This window comes from Oncorhynchus mykiss, chromosome 10, assembly GCF_057628025.1.
Source record: "Oncorhynchus mykiss isolate SJ-2025 chromosome 10, ASM5762802v1, whole genome shotgun sequence".
In the NCBI taxonomy this organism is placed as follows: domain Eukaryota; kingdom Metazoa; phylum Chordata; class Actinopteri; order Salmoniformes; family Salmonidae; genus Oncorhynchus; species Oncorhynchus mykiss.
The window spans coordinates 80,043,183-80,067,500 of record NC_143031.1 but is presented as its reverse complement, the minus strand read 5'-3'; the positions used below and the strand labels follow the sequence as shown (position 1 = coordinate 80,067,500).

The following is a 24,318-nucleotide window of genomic DNA, read 5'->3' as shown; positions in this document are numbered from 1 at the left end:
ACATCAAGCCCTTACTGGGAGTCACCGGGAACCCCAACAACCCCAGCGTCAACAACAACAACAACAACGTGAATGTCAACAACTGTAACTCCGGTCCCGGCAGCAATGGTAGCCATGGCAACCACCCTGGCAGCGGCTTGGGCTCAGGTCGCCCGGCTGACGTCAAGCTCAACGGCGATCTCCCCAACGTCAAGCTCAACGGTTCCTTAGACCTGGAGGACGGCTTCGGACTCCTCAAAGACCTGAAACAGGAGCCGCTCGACGACGGGGGAGGGATCGAGTCGTCGGACACGTCCTTGTCCAATCAGAACAAGCTGTTTTCGGACATCAACCTGAATGACCAGGAGTGGCAGGAGCTGATTGATGAGCTGGCCAATACGGTGCCGGAAGACGACATGCAGGACCTCTTCAATGAAGACTTTGAGGAGAAGAAGGAAGCAGAGTTTACCAGGCCGGCCAATCAGACCCCAGTACCGCAGGACCCGCCTCCCATGGCCACAGTGGCTCATCAACAGACGAACCAAGCGCAGGGGGCGGCACAAGTCCCCATGGGTTCCCCACAGGTACCGTTTGGCTTGGTTTATTAGGGGTTCACACCCTATTGTTCTTTATAGCGTTACTCTCTCTCTCACCTTTTCTCTCTCTGTTTCTCCTCTTTCTCCTCTCTCACCTTTTCTCTCTCTGTTTCTCCTCTTTCTCCTCTCTCTCACCTTTTCTCTCTCTGTTTCTCCTCTTTCTCCTCTCTCACCTTTTCTATCTCTGTTTCTCCTCTTTCTCCTCTCTCTCACCTTTTCTCTCTGTTTCTCCTCTTTCTCTCTCTCACCTTTTCTCTCTCTGTTTCTCCTCTTTCTCCTCTCTCTCACCTTTTCTCTCTCTGTTTCTCCTCTTTCTCCTCTCTCTCACCTTTTCTCTCTCTGTTTCTCCTTTCTCCTCTCTCACCTTTTCTCTCTCTGTTTCTCCTCTTTCTCCTCTCTCTCACCTTTTCTCTCTCTGTTTCTCCTCTTTCTCCTCTCTCTCACCTTTTCTCTCTCTGTTTCTCCTCTCTCTCCTCCGTCTCTCTCTCTCTCTCTCTCCTCTCTCTCACACCTTTTTTCTCTCATTCTCCTCTCTCTCTCTCTCTCTCATCTTTTCTCTCTCTGTTTCTCCTCTTTCTCCTCTCTCTCACCTTTTCTCTCTCTGTTTCTCCTCTTTCTCCTCTCTCTCACCTTTTCTCTCTCTGTTTCTCCTCTTTCTCCTCTCACCTTTTCTCTCTCTGTTTCTCCTCTTTCTCCTCTCTCACCTTTTCTCTCTCTGTTTCTCTCTCGCTCTCTCTCTCTCCTCTCTCTCGCTCTCTCTCTCTCCTCTCTCTCACACCTTTTTTCTCTCATTCTCCTCTCTCCTCTCTCTCTCTCTCTCTCTCACCTTTTCTCTCTCTTTCTCCTCTCTCTCCTCTTTCTCTCTCTCACCTTTTCTCTCTCTTTCTCCTCTCTCTCTCTTTCTCCTCTCTCTCTCTCTCTCTCTCTCTCTCTCTCTCTCACCTTTCTCCTCTCTCTCACCTGTTCTCTCTCTCTCTCACCTTTTCTCTCTCTCTCTCTCACCTTTTCTCTCTCTCTTTCTCCTCTCTCTCCTCTCTCTCTCGCCCGCTCTCGCTCTCCCTCTCGCTCTCTCTCTCCTTCTCTCTCTCACACCTTTTTTCTCTCTCTTTCTCCTCTCTCCTCTCTCTTTCTCACCTTTTCTCTCTCTTTCTCCTCTCTCCTCTCTCTCCTCTTTCTCTCTCTCACCTTTCTCTCTCTCTCTCTCTCTCTCTCTCTCTCTCTCTCTCTCGCTCTCTCTCTCTCTCACACATTTTCTCTCTCTCTCTCCCTTTCTCTCTCTCAGCTTCATTAACCTGTAGTGACACCCCACCCCGTGAACGGGATCGTTGTCATCATCTGACACTAATTAGCAACGGACATAAATCTTCCTAGAAAATATTCCTGTTCATGAAAATCACAAGTGAAATATATTGGAACACAGCTTAGCCTTTTTGTAAATCACCCTGTCATCTCAGATTTTCAAAATATGCTTTACAGCCAACGCTAGACAATCATTTGTGTAAGTTTATCATAGCCTAGCATAGTATTATGTCTTGCTAGCAGCTTGTCACGGAAACCAGAAAATCTATCAAATTAAATAGTTTACCTTTGATGAACTTCGGATGTTTTCACTCACGAGACTCCCAGGTAGACAGCCAAAGTTAATTTTTTCCCAAAATATTATTTTTGTAGGCGAAATAGCTCCGTTTCTTTTTCACGTTTGGCTGAGAAATCGCCCGGGAAATTGCGGTCACCACAACGCCGAAAAATATTCCAAATTAGCTCCATAATATCGACAGAAACATGGCAAACATTGTTTAGAATCCATCCTCAAGGTGTTTTTCTAATATCTAATTATCTATTCGATAATATATCCGTCGGGACAATTCTTTTCTACTAGGACCGATTGGAGTAATGGCCACCTCTGTATTTTACTCGAGAATCTCTCTCGGAGCCACCATGTGACCACTTACGCAATGAATAGCCTACGGCTATTCTTCAACAGAAATGCGTAAAACTACATAACAATGCTGTAGACACCTTGGGGAATACGGAGAATAAGTAATCTTGGTTGATAGCCCATTCACTGCTCAATAGGGACGCATTGGAATGCAGTGCTTTCAAAACATGGGGTACTTCCGGATTGGATTTTTCTATCCAAAGCTGTCAATTATACGCATAGTCTAGCATCTTGTCCTGACAAAATATCCTGTTTAAAACGGGTACGTTTTCTCCAAAAATGAAAATACTGCCCCCTAGTACCAAGAGGTTAAGTGTTCCCTTTATTGTTTTGAGCAGTGTATATATATTTATTATTATTATTATTATTATTATTATTTATTTATTTTTGAATGTGATGTGATGTGATTATGATGTGTTTGAATGTGATGTGATGTGATGTGATTATGATGTGATTGAAATGTGATTGTGCCTCTACTGCCTGTGATTACAGTATGTTGTCCATGTTACTCTGGTATATGAAATGTAGCTGTTTTCTGTAATGTAATGATTTCTAAATAACCAAATGAAATGGCCTCTCCTCAGGTCCGGCCGTCGTCTTCGGGCCCTCAGTTTGCCACCGCCGCCAACGGAACACCGCCCCAGCAGCCTTTGCAGCAGTCCCCACAGGTCGCCATGGCCTCAGGCTCCCCTCTCCCCAACTGTGTGGCCCGGTCGCCGCAGACGCCCACCCAGGCCCAGACGCAGGCCGGCCCCAGACCAGGGAATGGATTTATGATGAACCCAGGCCAAGGTGTGGGCCAGGCGGGTACAGGATCCAATGGCCCTGGAGTCCCCACTGGAATCCAAGGGCCTGGGCCGGTGACCTCTGAACTGTCGCCTGCTGAGCAACTGAAAGCGATGGCGGCACAGCAGCGCGCTAAGCTAATGCAGCAGCAGAAACAACAGCAGCAACAGCAGCAGGCTAACTGGTCCCCAGCCGGAGCTCCAACCAGCCCCTACGCCTCTGCTCCTTTCAACCAGCAGGACAAGCCCAACAGCCCGATGATGTACCCACCTCAAGCCTTCAACCAGCAGGACAAGCCCAACAGCCCGATGATGTACCCACCTCAAGCCTTCAACCCTGGCCAACAGGGCCCCCTGGTGGCTGGGATGACCTCGAGCAACGGCCCCAAAGCTCCCATGAACAACTACCTCCCTCAGAACCCCCACAACCACATGGGCATGATAAGTCAACAACAACAGACAAACAACATGGGCGCCCAACAGAACACCCTCTCTAAACAACAACAACAACAACAACAACTACAACAACAGCAAACGGCAGCCATGTTGTCCTACAGCAACACAAAGCCGCTGAGTCACTTCAGCACGATGGGGGTCGATCACATGGGGCAGAGGATGACCCCGCCCATGGGATCACAGGTCAAGAACCCCATGATGCCCCCATACATGCAGCAGGGAGGGGTGCAGGGGGCGGGGCCGGGCCAGACCCAGGGACCAATCCCGGGCCAGACGGCTCACCTCAGCGAGGAGCAGAAGAGGATGCTGCTGATGAAGCAGAAGGTGCTGAACCAGAGCATGCCCTACAGCGCCATGCAGCCCCACGGACAGGTAGGACGGATGCCATTTTGGATCTGTTGCAGGCTTCGTAATGTGGAATTGGTGAAACTGGAGCAGAAACCCATTTTGGCTCTGGTTTAGTTTGTGTGGCGCTTTTTACTGTGTGTGATTGGTGATTCTGGTTTACAGGTAGTCACTTTGTGTAGAGCTTTTTACTGTGTGGGATTGGAGCACCATTATGGCTCTGGTTGTTTTTCTGGGTACACTTTTTACAGTGTGAATAGTGGTGATTACTGTGCAGAACGGGAGCCATCTTGTCTTCTGGTTGAGCTTTGTACAATGTGGAATTGGTGAAACTGGTGTCCATTTTGGTTCTGTTTATTTCCCTGTAATGGTTCATTGTACAGGGTGGATTGTAAAGTCCCATATGCAACGCTGAGACCAGCATCTCAGACAGCGATGCTCTCAACACAAGGCCTCAACAGTTCTGGTTACTGTTTGGCCTTGAGAGAGGAGAGCTAGCTGGTGAAAACACATCTCTCTCTGTCTGTCTCTCTCCTCTGTCTACTGTAACTACTGTAGCTGTGTGTAGATCCAAACAGTAGTTGAGAGAGGGGAGCTAGCTGGTGAAAACACATCTCTCCTGTCTGTCTCTCTCCTCTGTCTACTGTAATTACTGTAACTGCGTGTAGATCCAAACAGTAGTTGAGAGAGGAGAGCTAGCTGGTGAAAACACATCTCTCTCTGTCTGTCTCTCTCCTCTGTCTACTGTAACTACTGTAGCTGTGTGTAGATCCAAACAGTAGTTGAGAGAGGAGAGCTAGCTGGTGAAAACACATCTCTCCTGTCTGTCTGTCTCTCTCCTCTGTCTACTGTAACTACTGTAGCTGTGTGTAGATCCAAACAGTAGTTGAGAGAGGAGAGCTAGCTGGTGAAAACACATCTCTCCTCTCTGTCTCTCTCTCCTCTGTCTACTGCAACTACTGTAACTGTGTGTAGATCCAAACAGTAGTTGAGAGAGGAGAGCTAGCTGGTGAAAACACATCTCTCCTGTCTGTCTCTCTCCTCTGTCTACTGTAACTACTGTAGCTGTGTGTAGATCCAAACAGTAGTTGAGAGAGGGGAGCTAGCTGGTGAAAACACATCTCTCCTGTCTGTCTGTCTCTCTCCTCTGTCTACTGTAACTACTGTAGCTGTGTGTAGATCCAAACAGTAGTTGAGAGAGGGGAGCTAGCTGGTGAAAACACATCTCTCCTGTCTGTCTCTCTCCTCTGTCTACTGTAACTACTGTAGCTGTGTGTAGATCCAAACAGTAGTTGAGAGAGGAGAGCTAGCTGGTGAAAACACATCTCTCCTGTCTGTCTCTCTCTCCTCTGTCTACTGTAACTACTGTAACTGTGTGTAGATCCAAACAGTAGTTGAGAGAGGGGAGCTAGCTGGTGAAAACACATCTCTCCTGTCTGTCTCTCTCCTCTGTCTACTGTAACTACTGTAACTGTGTGTAGATCCAAACAGTAGTTTACATTTTTCAGTCAGGAATCCAGTTTTAAAAAATGAGCCCAATGTGAGACAGTCCGTCTCTCTCTCTAACTGACAGTTCGTCATGGAAACATTCTGATTCTAGAACCTTGATGATTTTTTTAAACTCCTAGAAGGAGCAGCGTTGGAGGCGGGAGGCGCAAGATAAAATGGCGCCGGACGGGCGGTTGCCCCAGTAACAAGCTACAGTAGCACTGGCAATAGGAAAATGGTGAAAGGTATTGATGTCTTCGCACCACAGCAGCGTCTTCTTCTCCCTCTCTCCTCCCTCCTCTTCCTCTCCTCCCTCCCTGATAGTCTATCGGTTGGTCATTTAGGGCGCCGACTCTAGGCTTAACGAATCCGTACTTCATATCCCCCCACCCGTCACAGTTGAGCTCAGATGGGAGTGCCTCTCCCACTACTAGGATAGCGGCTAGCTGGGGCTATTTGTTTGGCTAACCTAGCCTGGTGGTTAGCGTAGCAGCTGGCTACTCAATAGGGTGTCAATCCATCACAGCTTGATAATGATAAGGCGCTAAAACCAACCTCAGGTATCGAGCTCTGCCGTTGAGCTACCATGTAGTTAGTAGCTAGCGGTTAAGGGTTGGTTAGCTTGCTAAATGCTAATGCTAATACTATGTTGAATGCAAAGTGACTGTGTCTGAGTGGAAGTCTTTGTGTTTGTGTTAGCTAAACGGTGTGTGTGTATGTGCTTCAGAAGGAGTGTGTGCTTTAGAAGGAGTGTGTGCTTCAGTGTGTTATCGAGTGGAGACGAGGCGAGCAGCAGTTTAACGTGGCGCTGGCCCTTTAAGAGGAGGGGATAAACCCATTAGCTCATGACCAGTGAATTACTGTCATTAGAGATGGAGGTGTGCGTACACCCTCTGCTTCCCTCTCTCTCTCTCCCTCTCTCTCCCTTTAAACAGACACTCCCCCTCTCTCTCCCCCTTTAAACAGACTCTCTCTCTCTCTCTCTCTCTCTTTCCCTTTAAACAGGCACACTCTCTCTCTCTCTCTCTCTCCCTCTCCCTCTCCCTCTCTCTGTCTCTGTCTCTCTCTGTCTCTCTCTCTCTCCTCTCTTGTTCATGATATGCCTACAGTCACCCACTCCTCCTCTTCCCCCTATGCCAGCAGCACTCAGCACCAATAAAGAAGCTGATTTATTAAGATTGGGGCCTTTGCGGGAGAGAAACTGAGAGAGAGGAGAGAGGTACTGAAACAGAAAGAGACTGAGGGAGAGGAGAGAGGAGAGAGGTACTGAAACATAAAGAGACTGGGGGAGAGGAGAGAGGAGAGAGGTACTGAAACATAAAGAGACTGGGGGAGAGGAGAGAGGGACTGAAACAGAAAGAGACTGAGGGAGAGGAGAGAGGGACTGAAACAGAAAAGAGACTGAGGGAGAGGAGAGAGGGACTGAAAAAGAAAGAGACTGAGGGAGAGGAGAGAGGGACTGAAACAGAAAGAGACTGAGGGAGAGGAGAGAGGGACTGAAACAGAAAAGAGACTGAGGGAGAGGAGAGAGGGACTGAAACAGAAAGAGACTGAGGGAGAGGAGAGAGGGACTGAAACAGAAAGAGACTGAGGGGGAGGAGAGAGGAGAGAGGGACTGAAACAGAAAAGAGACTGAGGGAGAGGAGAGAGGGACTGAAACAGAAAGAGACTGAGGGAGAGGAGAGAGGGACTGAAACAGAAAGAGACTGAGGGGGAGGAGAGAGGAGAGAGGGACTGAATGAGAAAGAGACTGAGGGAGAGGAGAGAGGGACTGAAACAGAAAGAGACAGAGAGAGGAGAGAGGGACTAAAACAGAAAGAGACTGAGGGAGAGGAGAGAGGGACTGAAACAGAAAGAGACTGAGAGAGAGGAGAGAGGGACTGAAACAGAAAGAGACTGAGGGAGAGGAGAGAGGGACTGAAACAGAAAGAGACTGAGGGAGAGGAGAGAGGAGAGAGGGACTGAAACAGAAAGAGACTGAGGGAGAGGAGAGAGGAGAGAGGGACTGAAACAGAAATAGACTGAGGGAAAGGAGAGAGGGACTGAAACAGAAAAGAGATTGAGGGAGAGGAGAGAGGGACTGAAACAGAAAGAGACGGAGGGAGAGGAGAGAGGGACTGAAACAGAAAGAGACTGAGGGAGAGGAGAGAGGAGAGAGGGACTGAACGAGAAAGAGACTGAGGGAGAGGAGAGAGGGACTGAAACAGAAAGAGACTGAGGGAGAGGAGAGAGGGACTGAAACAGAAAGAGACAGAGAGAGGAGATAGGGACTAAAACAGAAAGAGACTGAGGGAGAGGAGAGAGGGACTGAAACAGAAAGAGACTGAGGGAGAGGAGAGAGGGACTGAAACAGAAAGAGACTGAGAGAGAGGAGAGAGGGACTGAAACAGAAAGAGACTGAGGGAGAAGAGAGAGGAGAGAGGGACTGAAACAGAAATAGACTGAGGGAGAGGAGAGAGGGACTGAAACAGAAAAGAGACTGAGGGAGAGGAGAGAGGGACTGAAACAGAAAGAGACGGAGGGAGAGGAGAGAGGGACTGAAACAGAAAGAGACTGAGGGAGAGGAGAGAGGAGAGAGGGACTGAACGAGAAAGAGACTGAGGGAGAGGAGAGAGGGACTGAAACAGAAAGAGACTGAGGGAGAGGAGAGAGGGACTGAAACAGAAAGAGACAGAGAGAGGAGAGAGGGACTAAAACAGAAAGAGACTGAGGGAGAGGAGAGAGGGACTGAAACAGAAAGAGACTGAGGGAGAGGAGAGAGGGACTGAAACAGAAAGAGACTGAGGGAGAGGAGAGAGGGACTGAAACAGAAAGAGACTGAGAGAGAGGAGAGAGGGACTGAAACAGAACGAGACTGAGGGATAGGAGAGAGGGACTGAAACAGAAAGAGACTAGGAGAGAGGAGAGAGAGACTGAAACAGAAAGAGACTGAGGGAGAGGAGAGAGGGACTGAAAACGAAAGAGACTGAGGGAGAGGAGAGAGGGACTGAAACAGAAAGAGACTGAGGGAGAGGAGAGAGGGACTGAAACAGAAAGAGACTGAGGGAGAGGAGAGAGGGACTGAAACAGAAAGAGACTGAGAGAGAGGAGAGAGGGACTGAAACAGAAAGAGACTGAGGGAGAGGAGAGAGGGACTGAAAACGAAAGAGACTGAGGGAGAGGAGAGAGGGACTGAAACAGAAAGAGACTGAGGGAGAGGAGAGAGGAGAGAGGGACTGAAACAGAAAGAGACTGAGAGAGGAGAGAGGGACTGAAACAGAAAGAGACTGAGGGAGAGGAGAGAGGTACTGAAAACGAAAGAGACTGAGGGAGAGGAGGGAGTGACTGAAACAGAAAGAGACTGAGGGAGAGGAGAGAGGGACTGAATGAGAAAGAGACTGAGGGAGAGGAGAGCGGGACTGAAACAGAAAGAGACTGAGGGAGAGGAGAGAGGGACTGAAACAGAAAGTGACTGAGGGAGAGGAGAGAGGGACTGAAAGAGACAGAGACTGAGGGAGAGGAGAGAGGGACTGAAAGAGAAAGAGACTGAGGGAGAGGAGAGAGGGACTGAAAGAGACAGAGACTGAGGGAGATAGAGACTGAGGGAGAGGAGAGAGGGACTGAAAGAGAAAGAGACTGAGGGAGAGGAGAGAGGGACGGAGGTAGAGGAGAGAGGGACTGAGGGAGAGGAGAGGGACTGAGGGAGAGGAGAGAGGAGAGAGAGACTGAAAGAAAGAGACTGAGGGAGAGGAGAGAGGGACTGAGGGAGAGGTTTATATGAAGGAAAGCAGGATAATAGGAGATAGAGACTGAGGGAGAGGAGAGAGGGACTGAGGGAGAGGAGAGGGACTGAGGGACTGAGGGAGAGGAGAGAGGGACTGAGGGAGAGGTTTATATGAAGGAAAGCAGGATAATAGGAGATAGAGACTGAGGGAGAGGAGAGAGGGACTGAGGGAGAGGAGAGGGACTGAGGGACTGAGGGAGAGGAGAGAGGGACTGAGGGAGAGGTTTATATGAAGGAAAGCAGGATAATAGGAGATAGAGACTGAGGGAGAGGTTTATATGAAGGAAAGCAGGATAATAGGAGATAGAGACTGAGGGAGAGGTTTATATGAAGGAAAGCAGGATAATAGGAGATAGAGACTGAGGGAGAGGTTTATATGAAGGAAAGCAGGATAATAGGAGATAGAGACTGAGGGAGAGGTTTATATGAAGGAAAGCAGGATAATAGGAGATAGAGACTGGGGGAGAGGTTTATATGAAGGAAAGCAGGATAATAGGAGATAGAGACTGAGGGAGAGGTTTATATGAAGGAAAGCAGGATAATAGGAGATAGAGACTGAGGGAGAGGAGAGAGGGACTGAGGGAGAGGTTTATATGAAGGAAAGCAGGATAATAGGAGATAGAGGCTGAGGGAGAGGAGAGAGGGACTGAGGGAGAGGTTTATATGAAGGAAAGCAGGATAATAGGAGATAGAGACTGAGGGAGAGGTTTATATGAAGGAAAGCAGGATAATAGGAGATAGAGACTGAGGGAGAGGAGAGAGGGACTGAGGGAGAGGTTTATATGAAGGAAAGCAGGATAATAGGAGATAGAGACTGAGGGAGAGGAGAGAGGGACTGAGGGAGAGGAGAGAGGAGATAGAGACTGAGGGAGAGGAGAGAGGAGATAGAGACTGAGGGAGAGGTTTATATGAAGGAAAGCAGGATAATAGGAGATAGAGACTGAGGGAGAGGTTTATATGAAGGAAAGCAGGATAATAGGAGATAGAGACTGAGGGAGAGGTTTATATGAAGGAAAGCAGGATAATAGGAGAAAGAGACTGAGGGAGAGGAGAGAGGGACTGAGGGAGAGGTTTATATGAAGGAAAGCAGGATAATAGGAGATAGAGACTGAGGGAGAGGTTTATATGAAGGAAAGCAGGATAATAGGAGATAGAGACTGAGGGAGAGGTTTATATGAAGGAAAGCAGGATAATAGGAGATAGAGACTGAGGGAGAGGTTTATATGAAGGAAAGCAGGATAATAGGAGAAAGAGACTGAGGGAGAGGTTTATATGAAGGAAAGCAGGATAATAGGAGATAGAGACTGAGGGAGAGGTTTATATGAAGGAAAGCAGGATAATAGGAGATAGAGACTGAGGGAGAGGTTTATATGAAGGAAAGCAGGATAATAGGAGATAGAGACAGAGGGAGAGGTTTATATGAAGGAAAGCAGGATAATAGGAGATAGAGACTGAGGGAGAGGTTTATATGAAGGAAAGCAGGATAATAGGAGATAGAGACTGAGGGAGAGGTTTATATGAAGGAAAGCAGGATAATAGGAGATAGAGACTGAGGGAGAGGTTTATATGAAGGAAAGCAGGATAATAGGAGATAGAGACTGAGGGAGAGGTTTATATGAAGGAAAGCAGGATAATAGGAGATAGAGACTGAGGGAGAGGTTTATATGAAGGAAAGCAGGATAATAGGAGAAAGAGACTGAGGGAGAGGTTTATATGAAGGAAAGCAGGATAATAGGAGATAGAGTGGATGTAGACTGAAGAAGCAAAGAGCAAGAAAGAGACTGAGGGAGAGGAGAGAGGGACTGAGGGACTGAGGGAGAGGAGAGAGGGACTGAGGGAGAGGTTTATATGAAGGAAAGCAGGATAATAGGAGATAGAGACTGAGGGAGAGGTTTATATGAAGGAAAGCAGGATAATAGGAGATAGAGACTGAGGGAGAGGTTTATATGAAGGAAAGCAGGATAATAGGAGAAAGAGACTGAGGGAGAGGTTTATATGAAGGAAAGCAGGATAATAGGAGATAGAGACTGAGGGAGAGGTTTATATGAAGGAAAGCAGGATAATAGGAGATAGAGACTGAGGGAGAGGTTTATATGAAGGAAAGCAGGATAATAGGAGATAGAGACTGAGGGAGAGGTTTATATGAAGGAAAGCAGGATAATAGGAGATAGAGACTGAGGGAGAGGTTTATATGAAGGAAAGCAGGATAATAGGAGATAGAGACTGAGGGAGAGGTTTATATGAAGGAAAGCAGGATAATAGGAGATAGAGACTGAGGGAGAGGTTTATATGAAGGAAAGCAGGATAATAGGAGATAGAGACTGAGGGAGAGGTTTATATGAAGGAAAGCAGGATAATAGGAGAGAGGGACTGAGGGAGAGGTTTATATGAAGGAAAGCAGGATAATAGGAGATAGAGACTGAGGGAGAGGTTTATATGAAGGAAAGCAGGATAATAGGAGATAGAGACTGAGGGAGAGGTTTATATGAAGGAAAGCAGGATAATAGGAGATAGAGACTGAGGGAGAGGTTTATATGAAGGAAAGCAGGATAATAGGAGATAGAGACTGAGGGAGAGGTTTATATGAAGGAAAGCAGGATAATAGGAGATAGAGACTGAGGGAGAGGTTTATATGAAGGAAAGCAGGATAATAGGAGATAGAGACTGAGGGAGAGGTTTATATGAAGGAAAGCAGGATAATAGGAGATAGAGACTGAGGGAGAGGTTTATATGAAGGAAAGCAGGATAATAGGAGATAGAGACTGAGGGAGAGGTTTATATGAAGGAAAGCAGGATAATAGGAGATAGAGACTGAGGGAGAGGTTTATATGAAGGAAAGCAGGATAATAGGAGATAGAGACTGAGGGAGAGGTTTATATGAAGGAAAGCAGGATAATAGGAGATAGAGACTGAGGGAGAGGTTTATATGAAGGAAAGCAGGATAATAGGAGATAGAGACTGAGGGAGAGGTTTATATGAAGGAAAGCAGGATAATAGGAGATAGAGACTGAGGGAGAGGTTTATATGAAGGAAAGCAGGATAATAGGAGATAGAGACTGAGGGAGAGGTTTATATGAAGGAAAGCAGGATAATAGGAGATAGAGACTGAGGGAGAGGTTTATATGAAGGAAAGCAGGATAATAGGAGAGAGGGACTGAGGGAGAGGTTTATATGAAGGAAAGCAGGATAATAGGAGATAGAGACTGAGGGAGAGGTTTATATGAAGGAAAGCAGGATAATAGGAGATAGAGACTGAGGGAGAGGTTTATATGAAGGAAAGCAGGATAATAGGAGATAGAGACTGAGGGAGAGGTTTATATGAAGGAAAGCAGGATAATAGGAGATAGAGACTGAGGGAGAGGTTTATATGAAGGAAAGCAGGATAATAGGAGATAGAGACTGAGGGAGAGGTTTATATGAAGGAAAGCAGGATAATAGGAGATAGAGACTGAGGGAGAGGTTTATATGAAGGAAAGCAGGATAATAGGAGATAGAGACTGAGGGAGAGGTTTATATGAAGGAAAGCAGGATAATAGGAGATAGAGACTGAGGGAGAGGTTTATATGAAGGAAAGCAGGATAATAGGAGATAGAGACTGAGGGAGAGGTTTATATGAAGGAAAGCAGGATAATAGGAGATAGAGTGGATGTAGACTGAAAGAGAAGGGAACGAAATGGAGAGAGATTTTGTGAGAGAGAAGGAGAGGATGTGAAAGACCGAGGAGAACGAGGCAGGAAAGGGAGGATTGGGAGGGAAACAGAAAGGTGTGTAGACCACCTACCCGTTATTCATACTGCTGTGTGTTTTTACATATGTTGTCCCACTTGACCCTTGAAATGAAACCGGTCTTTAAAGAGTTCTACGGGTCCAGACGGTCTATCAAACAGCACCGGGCTTATCGGACTGACTCACATGGAAAAGAAACATGTTTGTGTGTCGGGGAGGGGTTGATGTTGGCAGTGTTTATCTCCTCCCACGGCCCCCTGGGTAAAGCCGTGTGTATGCTTGTCTTTGATGGTGTGTGTGTGTGTGTTGCAGGAGGGGTAATATTAGCACTGTCATCTCACAGGTGGCTGGGTTAGAACCCTATCTCTCTCTCTGTGTGTGTGTGTGTGTGTGTGTGTGTGTGTGTGTGTGTGTGTGTGTGTGTGTGTGTGTGTGTGTGTGTGTGTGTGTGTGTGTGTGTGTGTGTGTGTGTGTGTGTTGCAGGAGGGGTAATAATACCACTGTTTATCCCCCACAGCGCCACTGTGTATATCCCTGGGTAGACGCTGGTGTGTGTGTTGGCTCACAGGTGGCTGGGTTAGACCCCTTTTTCTCCGTGTGTGTACGATGTGTGTGTGTGTTTACGGTGTGTGTACGGTGTGTGTGTGTAAGCTAATCCTGTTAGCAGCTGTTTAGAGAGACTTCAGCCTGGCTCTTCAAAAGCTCGTTAGTCAAGCTTTAATTGTCGTCGGCTCCCTCGCTTTGCATATCACCATGACGCTAATTTATGCTCCGTCGGCGGCACGGTTACCGTGGCGGTGGTGCCTGGCTGGCAGGCTGTCGCCGTGGAAGCGGCTAGGTGGGGGTTAGAGAGAGATATGGTGTGTGTGTGTGTGTGTGTTTTGGGTTGGGCTGGGTTGAAGCAAGATAAATGTGTGTGGGTGGGTCTCTTAGGCTGTGATCTGAATAATGATTGGTTGAAATGAGATTGACAGGTGTGGAGATCTCTGGAGAGCTGGTGTCATCCAATTAAATGGGAGCGAGGTGTGTGTGCCTCTCTCTCTAGTGAAAGTGGTGTGTGTGTGTGTGTGTGTGTGGGGGGGGGGGGGGGTTTACATGCCTGAGTTGTGTGTTATTTTCGCATTTTTGTTCTTTTACATTTGACGCATGGTAGGTGGGTTCGACGACGTGTGTGTGGTTGTGTGTGTGTGTGTGTGTGTGTGTGTGTGTGTGTGTGGTTGTGTGTGTGTGTGTGTGAAACCCACATTGTGACTGCAGGCGGTACTGCTGCCACTGCTAGTGCTAATAGCCCTGTGAGTCACGGCACACACACACACACACACACACACACACACACACACACACACACACACACTGCAAACAAACAGACACATACACGGTCACTCAAACACCCACAGGCACACACCAGCCCCCCTCCCTGCCCCTCTTCCTCTCTCTCTCTTTCTCTCTCTGTGGTGAGGTCTATTTCACCCATCAGTCTCTCCTCTCTTCCCTCTTCATCCCTCTCTTTTGTTATCTCCCCCTCCGAGCGCACCTCCTGCTGCCCTCATCCAGAGCCGAAGTTAAACACACACACACACACACACACACACACACACACACACACACACACACACACACACCACCTTCACTAGAGAGAGAGGTGTAAAAAAAAAGGCAGACTGAGAGAAAGAGATCACCCCATCGCTCTGCTTCTCTCCCCTCCCCCCTACTCTCGTTATCTACAAGAGCTGGATATTACCTTCTCTTCCTCCCTCTCTCCCTCTCTCTCTCTCTCTCTCCCTCCCTCTCTCTCTTCCTCCCTCCCCTTCCCACTCCTTATTATCTCCTTCCCCTCTCCCTCTCTTTCTCTCTCCATCTCCGTTTGCCTCTCTCTGCCCCCCTTCCTCCTTGGTGCTCTCTCTCTTTCTCTCTCTCCCCACACGTGTCAGGGCTTGAGCTGAGCTGCTCTCAGATCCTGTTGAGAGCCTCAGAGGAGAACGAGGGAGGAGGGAGAGGAGGAGGAGGAGGGGGCAGGCAGGGGAAGGCTGTGTTCCGTCATGTTCTCTGCTGCACTGGCTTCCTGCTAACACTGACACCAGACTAACTGTCTCTCTCCTCATTCCTCTCTTCTCCTTTCTTTACCCGTCCTCCTTTTCCCCCTCCTCTTTACTCTTCTTTTTCCTCCTGTTCTCTCTCTCTCTCCTCTCTTCCCTCCATCTCTTTAACCAGTCCTACTCCTCCTGTTCTCTCTCTCCTCTCTTCCCTCCATCTCTTTAACCAGTCCTACTCCTCCTGTTCTCTCTCCTCTCTTCCCTCCATCTCTTTAACCAGTCCTACTCCTCCTGTTCTCTCTCTCTCCTCTCTTCCTTCCATCTCTTTAACCAGTCCTACTCCTCCTGTTCTCTCTCTCCTCTCTTCCCTCCATCTCTTTAACCAGTCCTACTCCTCCTGTTCTCTCTCCTCTCTTCCCTCCATCTCTTTAACCAGTCCTACTCCTCCTGTTCTCTCTCCTCTCTTCCCTCCATCTCTTTAACCAGTCCTACTCCTCCTGTTCTCTCTCCTCTCTTCCCTCCATCTCTTTAACCAGTCCTACTCCTCCTGTTCTCTCTCCTCTCTTCCCTCCATCTCTTTAACCAGTCCTACTCCTCCTGTTCTCTCTCTCTCTCCTCTCTTCCCTCCATCTCTTTAACCAGTCCTACTCCTCCTGTTCTCTCTCCTCTCTTCCCTCCATCTCTTTAACCAGTCCTACTCCTCCTGTTCTCTCTCTCTCTCCTCTCTTCCCTCCATCTCTTTAACCAGTCCTACTCCTCCTGTTCTCTCTCCTCTCTTCCCTCCATCTCTTTAACCAGTCCTACTCCTCCTGTTCTCTCTCTCCTCTCTTCCCTCCATCTCTTTAACCAGTCCTACTCCTCCTGTTCTCTCTCTCTCTCTCCTCTCTTCCCTCCATCTCTTTAACCAGTCCTACTCCTCCTGTTCTCTCTCTCTCCTCTCTTCCCTCCATCTCTTTAACCAGTCCTACTCCTCCTGTTCTCTCTCTCCTCTCTTCCCTCCATCTCTTTAACCAGTCCTACTCCTCCTGTTCTCTCTCTCTCTCTCTCCTCTCTTCCCTCCATCTCTTTAACCAGTCCTACTCCTCCTGTTCTCTCTCTCTCCTCTCTTCCCTCCATCTCTTTAACCAGTCCTACTCCTCCTGTTCTCTCTCTCCTCTCTTCCCTCCATCTCTTTAACCAGTCCTACTCCTCCTGTTCTCTCTCTCCTCTCTTCCCTCCATCTCTTTAACCAGTCCTACTCCTCCTGTTCTCTCTCTCTCTCTCCTCTCTTCCCTCCATCTCTTTAACCAGTCCTACTCCTCCTGTTCTCTCTCTCCTCTCTTCCCTCCATCTCTTTAACCAGTCCTACTCCTCCTGTTCTCTCTCTCTCCTCTCTTCCCTCCATCTCTTTAACCAGTCCTACTCCTCCTGTTCTCTCTCTCTCTCCTCTCTTCCCTCCATCTCTTTAACCAGTCCTACTCCTCCTGTTCTCTCTCCTCTCTTCCCTCCATCTCTTTAACCAGTCCTACTCCTCCTGTTCTCTCTCTCCTCTCTTCCCTCCATCTCTTTAACCAGTTCTACTCCTCCTGTTCTCTCTCCTCTCTTCCCTCCATCTCTTTAACCAGTCCTACTCCTCCTGTTCTCTCTCTCTCTCCTCTCTTCCCTCCATCTCTTTAACCAGTCCTACTCCTCCTGTTCTCTCTCTCTCTCCTCTCTTCCCTCCATCTCTTTAACCAGTCCTACTCCTCCTGTTCTCTCTCTCTCTCCTCTCTTCCCTCCATCTCTTTAACCAGTCCTACTCCTCCTGTTCTCTCTCTCTCTCCTCTCTTCCCTCCATCTCTTTAACCAGTCCTGCTCCCCTGTGCTTAGTATTAGTTCTACTCCACTAAACCTGATCAATACAAGATCAACACACACCAACAAATCCAACTGCATCAGCAGAGAGCAGTGGGAGGGAAAGTGATTGCTGGTCCCCCCCCCCCCTTCAACTCCCCCGTTAAATGTGTTTGGTTTGCTCCGGCGGTGCCAGAGAAAACACACTGAGACAAACCATCTTTACACACCTCGGGGGGTGTTAATGGAGGGTCGATACTCAGCTCAACAACAGGCTATTATTAAATATTAGTAGTGGGAGGCTGTTATTATATATTATTATGGAGGCAGTTATTTTATAGTAGTGGGAGGCTGTTATTATATAGTAGTGGGATGCTGTTATTATATAGTAGTAGGGAGGCTGTTATTATATAGTAGTGGGAGGCTGTTATTATATAGTAGTAGGGAGGCTGTTATTATATAGTAGTGGGAGGCTGTTATTATATATTATTATGGAGGCTGTTATTATATAGTAGTGGGAGGCTGTTATTATATAGTAGTAGGGAGGCTGTTATTATATATTATTAGGGAGGCTGTTATTATATAGTAGTGGGAGGCTGTTATTATATAGTAGTGGGAGGCTGTTATTATATAGTAGTGGGAGGCTGTTATTATATATTATTAGGGAGGCTGTTATTATATAGTAGCGGGAGGCTGTTATTATATAGTAGTGGGAGGCTGTTATTATATAGTAGTAGGGAGGCTGTTATTATATAGTAGTAGGAGGCTGTTATTATATAGTAGTAGGGAGTAGGGAGGCTGTTATTATATAGTAGTAGGAGGCTGTTATTATATAGTAGTAGGAGGCTGTTATTATATAGTAGTGGGAGGCTGTTATTATATAGTAGTGGGAGGCTGTTATTATATAGTAGTAGGAGGCTGTTATTATATAGTAGTGGGAGGCTGTTATTATATAGTAGTGGGAGGCTGTTATTATATATTATTAGGGAGGCTGTTATTATATAGTAGTGGGAGGCTGTTATTATATAGTAGTGGGAGGCTGTTATTATATAGTAGTAGGAGGCTGTTATTATATAGTAGTAGGGAGTAGGGAGGCTGTTATTATATAGTAGTAGGGGGCTGTTGTTATATAGTAGTAGGAGGTTGTTATTATATAGTAGTGGGAGGCTGTTATTATATAGTAGTGGGAGGCTGTTATTATATAGTAGTAGTGGGAGGCTGTTATTATATAGTAGTAGGGGGCTGTTATTATATAGTAGTGGGAGGCTGTTATTATATAGTAGTAAGGGGCTGTTATTATATAGTAGTGGGAGGCTGTTATTATATAGTAGTGGGAGGCTGTTATTATATAGTAGTAGGAGGCTGTTATTATATAGTAGTAGGAGGCTGTTATTATATAGCAGTGGGAGGCTGTTATTATATAGTAGTGGGAGGCTGTTATTATATAGTAGTAGGAGGCTGTTATTATATAGTAGTAGGGGGCTGTTATTATATAGTAGTGGGAGGCTGTTATTATATAGTAGTAGGAGGCTGTTATTATATAGTAGTAGGAGGCAGTTGTTATATATTATTATGGAGGCAGTTGTTATATAGTAGTGGGAGGCTGTTATTATATAGTAGTGGGAGGCTGTTATTATATAGTAGTAGGAGGCTGTTATTATATAGTAGTAGGGAGGCTGTTATTATATAGTAGTGGGAGGCAGTTGTTATATAGTAGTGGGAGGCAGTTGTTATATAGTAGTGGGAGGCTGTTATTATATAGTAGTGGGAGGCTGTTATTATATAGTAGTGGGAGGCTGTTATTATATAGTAGTGGGAGGCTGTTATTATATAGTAGTAGGGAGGCTGTTATTATATAGTAGTAGGGAGGCTGTTATTATATAGTAGTGGGAGGCTGTTATTATATAGTAGTCTCCTCCCCTTCATCTTTAACCTGTCTCCTCCCCTTCATCTTTAACCAGTCTCCTCCCCTTCATCTTTACCCTGGTCTCCTCCCCTTCATCTTTAACCTGTCTCCTCCCCTTCACCTTTAACCAGGTCTCCTCCCCTTCACCTTTAACCAGGTCTCCTCCCCTTCATCTTTAACCTGTCTCCTCCCCTTCATCTTTAACCCGTCTCCTCCCCTTCATCTTTAACCCGTCTCCTCCCCTTCATCTTTAACCCGTCTCCTCCCCTTCATCTTTAACCTGTCTCCTCCCCTTCATCTTTAACCTGTCTCCTCCCCTTCATCTTTAACCTGTCTCCTCCCCTTCATCTTTAACCAGTCTCCTCCCCTTCATCTTTAACCAGGTCTCCTCCCCTTCATCTTTAACCCGTCTCCTCCCCTTCATCTTTAACCCGTCTCCTCCCCTTCATCTTTAACCCGTCTCCTCCCCTTCATCTTTAACCTGGTCTCCTCCCCTTCATCTTTAACTTGTCTCCTCCCCTTCATCTTTAACCTGTCTCCTCCCCTTCATCTTTAACCTGGTCTCCTCCCCTTCATCTTTAACTTGTCTCCTCCCCTTCATCTTTAACCTGTCTCCTCCCCTTCATCTTTAACCTGTTTCTTCCCCTTCATCTTTAACCTGTCTCCTCCCCTTCATCTTTAACCAGTCTCCTCCCCTTCATCTTTAACCTGGTCTCCTCCCCTTCATCTTTAACCCGTCTCCTCCCCTTTATCTTTAACCTGTCTCCTCCCCTTCATCTTTAACCTCTCTCCTCCCCTTCATCTTTAACCTGTCTCCTCCCCTTCATCTTTAACCAGTCTCCTCCCCTTCATCTTTAACCTGGTCTCCTCCCCTTCATCTTTAACCAGGTGTCCTCCCCTTCATCTTTAACCTGTCTCCTCCCCTTCATCTTTAACCTGTCTCCTCCCCTTCATCTTTAACCAGTCTCCTCCCCTTCATCTTTAACCTGGTCTCCTCCCCTTCATCTTTAACCAGGTCTCCTCCCCTTCATCTTTAACCTGTCTCCTCCCCTTCATCTTTAACCAGGTCTCCTCCCCTTCATCTTTAACCTGTCTCCTCCCCTTCATCTTTAACCTGTCTCCTCCCCTTCATCTTTAACCAGTCTCCTCCCCTTCATCTTTAACCTGGTCTCCTCCCCTTCATCTTTTACCTGGTCTCCTCCCCTTCATCTTTTACCTGGTCTCCTCCCCTTCATCTTTAACCAGGTCTACACTGATAGAAGTGGAGTTAACAAGTGACATCAATAAGGGATCATAGTTTTCACCTGGATTCACCTGGTCAGTCTGTCATGGAAAGAGCAGGTGTTCCTAATGTTTTGTGCACTCATTCCGGTATACAATACAACTGGGGATTCGAACCGGCTACAGGTCCAACTCCTTGGCCATTGGGCAACCTACCGGTATTAACTGACATCAGATGATAAATGGTGGGAATGAGCTCCATTTCCTGTCTGTAAGACGCCATGCTAAAATATTGCTTTTGTGAGTGTGTGTGTGTGTCTGCGCGCGGTAGTGTGTGTGTGTGTCTGCGCGCGGTAGTGTGTGTGTGTGTCTGCGTGGGGTAGTGTGTGTGTGTGTGTGTGTGTCTGCGTGCGGTAGTGTGTGTGTGTGTGTGTGTGTGTGTGTGTCTGCGTGCGGTAGTGTGCGTGTGTGCGGTAGTGTGTGTGTGTGTGTCTGCGTGTGGTAGTGTGTGTGTGTGTGTCTGCGTGTGGTAGTATGTGTGTGTGTGTGTGTGTGTGTGTGTGTGTGTGTGTGTGTGTGTGTGTCTGCGTGCGGTAGTGTGTGTGTGTGTCTGCGTGCGGTAGTGTGTGTGTGTGTCTGCGTGCGGTAGTGTGTGTGTGAGTCTGCGTGCGGTAGTGTGTGTGTGTGTGTGTGTGTCTGCGTGTGGTAGTGTGTGTGTGTGTGTGTCTGCGTGTGGTAGTGTGTGTGTGTGTCTGCGTGTGGTAGTGTGTGTGTGTGTGTGAGTCTGCGTGCGGTAGTGTGTGTGTGTGTCTGCGTGCGGTAGTGTGTGTGTGTGTCTGCGTGTGGTAGTGTGTGTGTGTGTGTGTGTCTGCGTGCGGTAGTGTGTGTGTGTGTGTCTGCGTGCGGTAGTGTGTGTGTGTGTGTCTGCGTGTGGTAGTGTGTGTGTGTGTGAGTCTGCGTGCGGTAGTGTGTGTGTGTGTGTGTGTGTGTGTGTGTGTGAGTCTGCGTGCGGTGGTTTTTTGTGTCTGGGGGGCAAATCATTCTTATTCTGTGTCTGGGCCAGACAGGAGGGTAGTGGAGAAGGAGGGGAGAGGAGAGGAGATAAGGAGGCAAAGGGAAAGGAAAGGAAATGAAAGGAGAGAAGGAGGGGAGGAGGGGAAAGGAAAGGAAAAGAGAGAAGGAGGGGAGAGGAAAGGAGAGAAGGAGAGGAAAGGAGAGAAGGAGGGGAGAGGAGAGAAGGAGGGGAGAGGAAAGGAGATAAGGAGAGAAGGAGGGGAGAGGAGAGGAGAGAAGGAGGGGAGAGGAGAGGAGAGCCTCAGCACAGTGAGATCCCTGCATACTAAATAGACTGGTGTCGCCCCAGCCAGCACCTGCCAGGCTACACACACACACACACACACACACACACACACACACATTCCTCTGCCACTCACACCTCATGCCAGCTCAAAGTTTGGCCGCCTCAGCCTGCTCCAGGTTGCCATGGACACCATGGCCCACAGCACCTAGCAGCCAGAATCAATGGGAAGCTTCAAGACCAGAGAGGCAGGGGGTAGAGAGAGAGAGAGAGGGAGAGGGTGTGTGTGTGTGTGTCTTGGTCGAGGATGGGAAGGCACAGATGTGACCTCACCCCTGTCCCCAAAGTGCCCCCTCTCTCCCCATCTGCTCTGACACACACACACACTCTGAGTCCACTGACTAGATGGATTTCTGGCGCTGTTGAAGAAAACGTGTGTGTTGTACTGTGTGTGTTGTACTGTGTGTGTTGTACTGTGTGTGTTGTACTCTTTTCCTATAATTCTACGAGGTATATAGCTGACAGCAGGAACACATGGCTCTGTCTTCAGTAAGAACAGACAGTAGTGGTCTGATAATATGACTGGGGTGGTCTGATAATATGACTGGGGTGGTCTGATAATATGACTGGGGTGGTCTGATATTATGACTGGGGTGGTCTGATATTATGACTGGGGTGGTCTGATATTATGACCGGGGTGGTCTGATAATATGACTGGGGTGATAGTGGTCTGATAATATGACTGGGGTGATAGTGGTCTGATTATATGACTGGGGTGATAGTGGTCTGATTATATGACTGGGGTGATAGTGGCCTGATAATATGACTGGGGTGGTCTGATAATATGACTGGGGTGATAGTGGTCTGATATTATGACTGGGGTGGTCTGATAATATGACTGGGGTGATAGTGGTCTGATATTATGACTGGGGTGATAGTGGTCTGATATTATGACTGGGGTGATAGTGGTCTGATAATATGACTGGGGTGATAGTGGTCTGATATTATGACTGGGGTGGTCTGATAATATGACTGGGGTGGTCTGATAATATGACTGGGGTGATAGTGGTCTGATAATATGACTGGGGTGATAGTGGTCTGATAATATGACTGGGGTGATAGTGGTCTGATATTATGACTGGGGTGATAGTGGTCTGATAATATGACTGGGGTGATAGTGGTCTGATAATATGACTGTAGTGGTCTGATAATATGACTGGGGTGATAGTGGTCTGATAATATGACTGGGGTGGTCTGATAAAATGACTGGGGTGATAGTGGTCTGATAATATGACTGGGGTGATAGTGGTCTGATAATATGACTGTAGTGGTCTGATAATATGACTGGGGTGATAGTGGTCTGATAATATGACTGGGGTGGTCTGATAATATGACTGGGGTGATAGTGGTCTGATAATATGACTGGGGTGGTCTGATATTATGACTGGGGTGATAGTGGTCTGATAATATGACTGGGGTGTTAGTGGTCTGATAATATGACTGGGGTGGTCTGATAATATGACTGGGGTGATAGTGGTCTGATAATATGACTGGGGTGATAGTGGTCTGATAATATGACTGTAGTGGTCTGATAATATGACTGGGGTGATAGTGGTCTGATAATATGACTGGGGTGATAGTGGTCTGATAATATGACTGGGGTGATAGTGGTCTGATAATATGACTGGGGTGGTCTGATAATATGACTGGGGTGATAGTGGTCTGATAAAATGACTGGGGTGGTCTGATATTATGACTGGGGTGGTCTGATATTATGACTGGGGTGGTCTGATAATATGACTGTAGTGGTCTGATAATATGACTGGGGTGGTCTGATAATATGACTGTAGTGGTCTGATAATATGACTGGGGTGGTCTGATAATATGACTGGGGTGATAGTGGTCTGATAATATGACTGGGGTGATAGTGGTCTGATAATATGACTGTAGTGGTCTGATAATATGACTGCGGTGATAGTGGTCTGATAATATGACTGGGGTGTTAGTGGTCTGATAATATGACTGTAGTGGTCTGATAATATGACTGGGGTGATAGTGGTCTGATAATATGACTGTAGTGGTCTGATAATATGACTGGGGTGATAGTGGTCTGATAATATGACTGGGGTGATAGTGGTCTGATAATATGACTGTAGTGGTCTGATAATATGACTGGGGTGATAGTGGTCTGATAATATGACTGTAGTGGTCTGATAATATGACTGGGGTGATAGTGGTCTGATAATATGACTGTAGTGGTCTGATAATATGACTGGGGTGATAGTGGTCTGATAATATGACTGGGGTGATCTGATATTATGACTGGGGTGATAGTGGTCTGATAATATGACTGGGGTGTTAGTGGTCTGATAATATGACTGGGGTGGTCTGATAATATGACTGGGGTGATAGTGGTCTGATAATATGACTGGGGTGATAGTGGTCTGATAATATGACTGGGGTGGTCTGATAATATGACTGGGGTGATAGTGGTCTGATTATATGACTGGGGTGGTCTGATAATATGACTGGGGTGATAGTTGTGTGATATTATGATTGGGGTGGTCTGAAAATATTTCTGAACTACACACAAGGACAGACAGGAAGTCAGGAGAGGCACATGTTCGGAATCACACACACACATTCCAGGAGAATTAGAAGGGGGAGGGAGAGACGCACACACACCAATGATATGGAGAGTGAAAGAAAGAGAGGCAGAGTAGAGACCGGAGAGAAGAAGAGGGAGAGACAGAGACGGCTGCAGAGCTTTGAGGATTATGGGTAGATTTGGACTTTTTTGTAGCAAGATTCTTTTTCTCTGAGCAATTTGCCTCGAACGTCTTGAACAGTGTTAATCCTCTCTTAAATAAACCTAATCCTGCTAGCATGTACCTGATACTGAGGGAACGGAGGGAGGTCGGGATAGAGAGAGGGATGGTTAGAGAGACCCAACATTAAGGAAAGCTTTATTA

At 47.2% G+C, this 24,318-nt stretch overlaps 1 protein-coding gene across 1 annotated transcript in view; it reads left to right on the top strand.

The window, feature by feature from the left end:
- LOC110517176 (mastermind-like protein 3) overlaps positions 1-24,318 on the top strand; it is a 263,327-nt gene that overhangs the window by 96,571 nt on the left and 142,438 nt on the right. Inside the window, exons 2-3 of the mRNA XM_090188060.1 lie at positions 1-563; positions 3,099-4,127. The exon at positions 1-563 is cut by the window's left edge and continues 193 nt beyond it. Of these exons, the coding sequence (XP_090044186.1) occupies positions 1-563; positions 3,099-4,127 (1,592 nt within the window). The remainder of the gene's footprint in view (positions 564-3,098; positions 4,128-24,318) is intronic.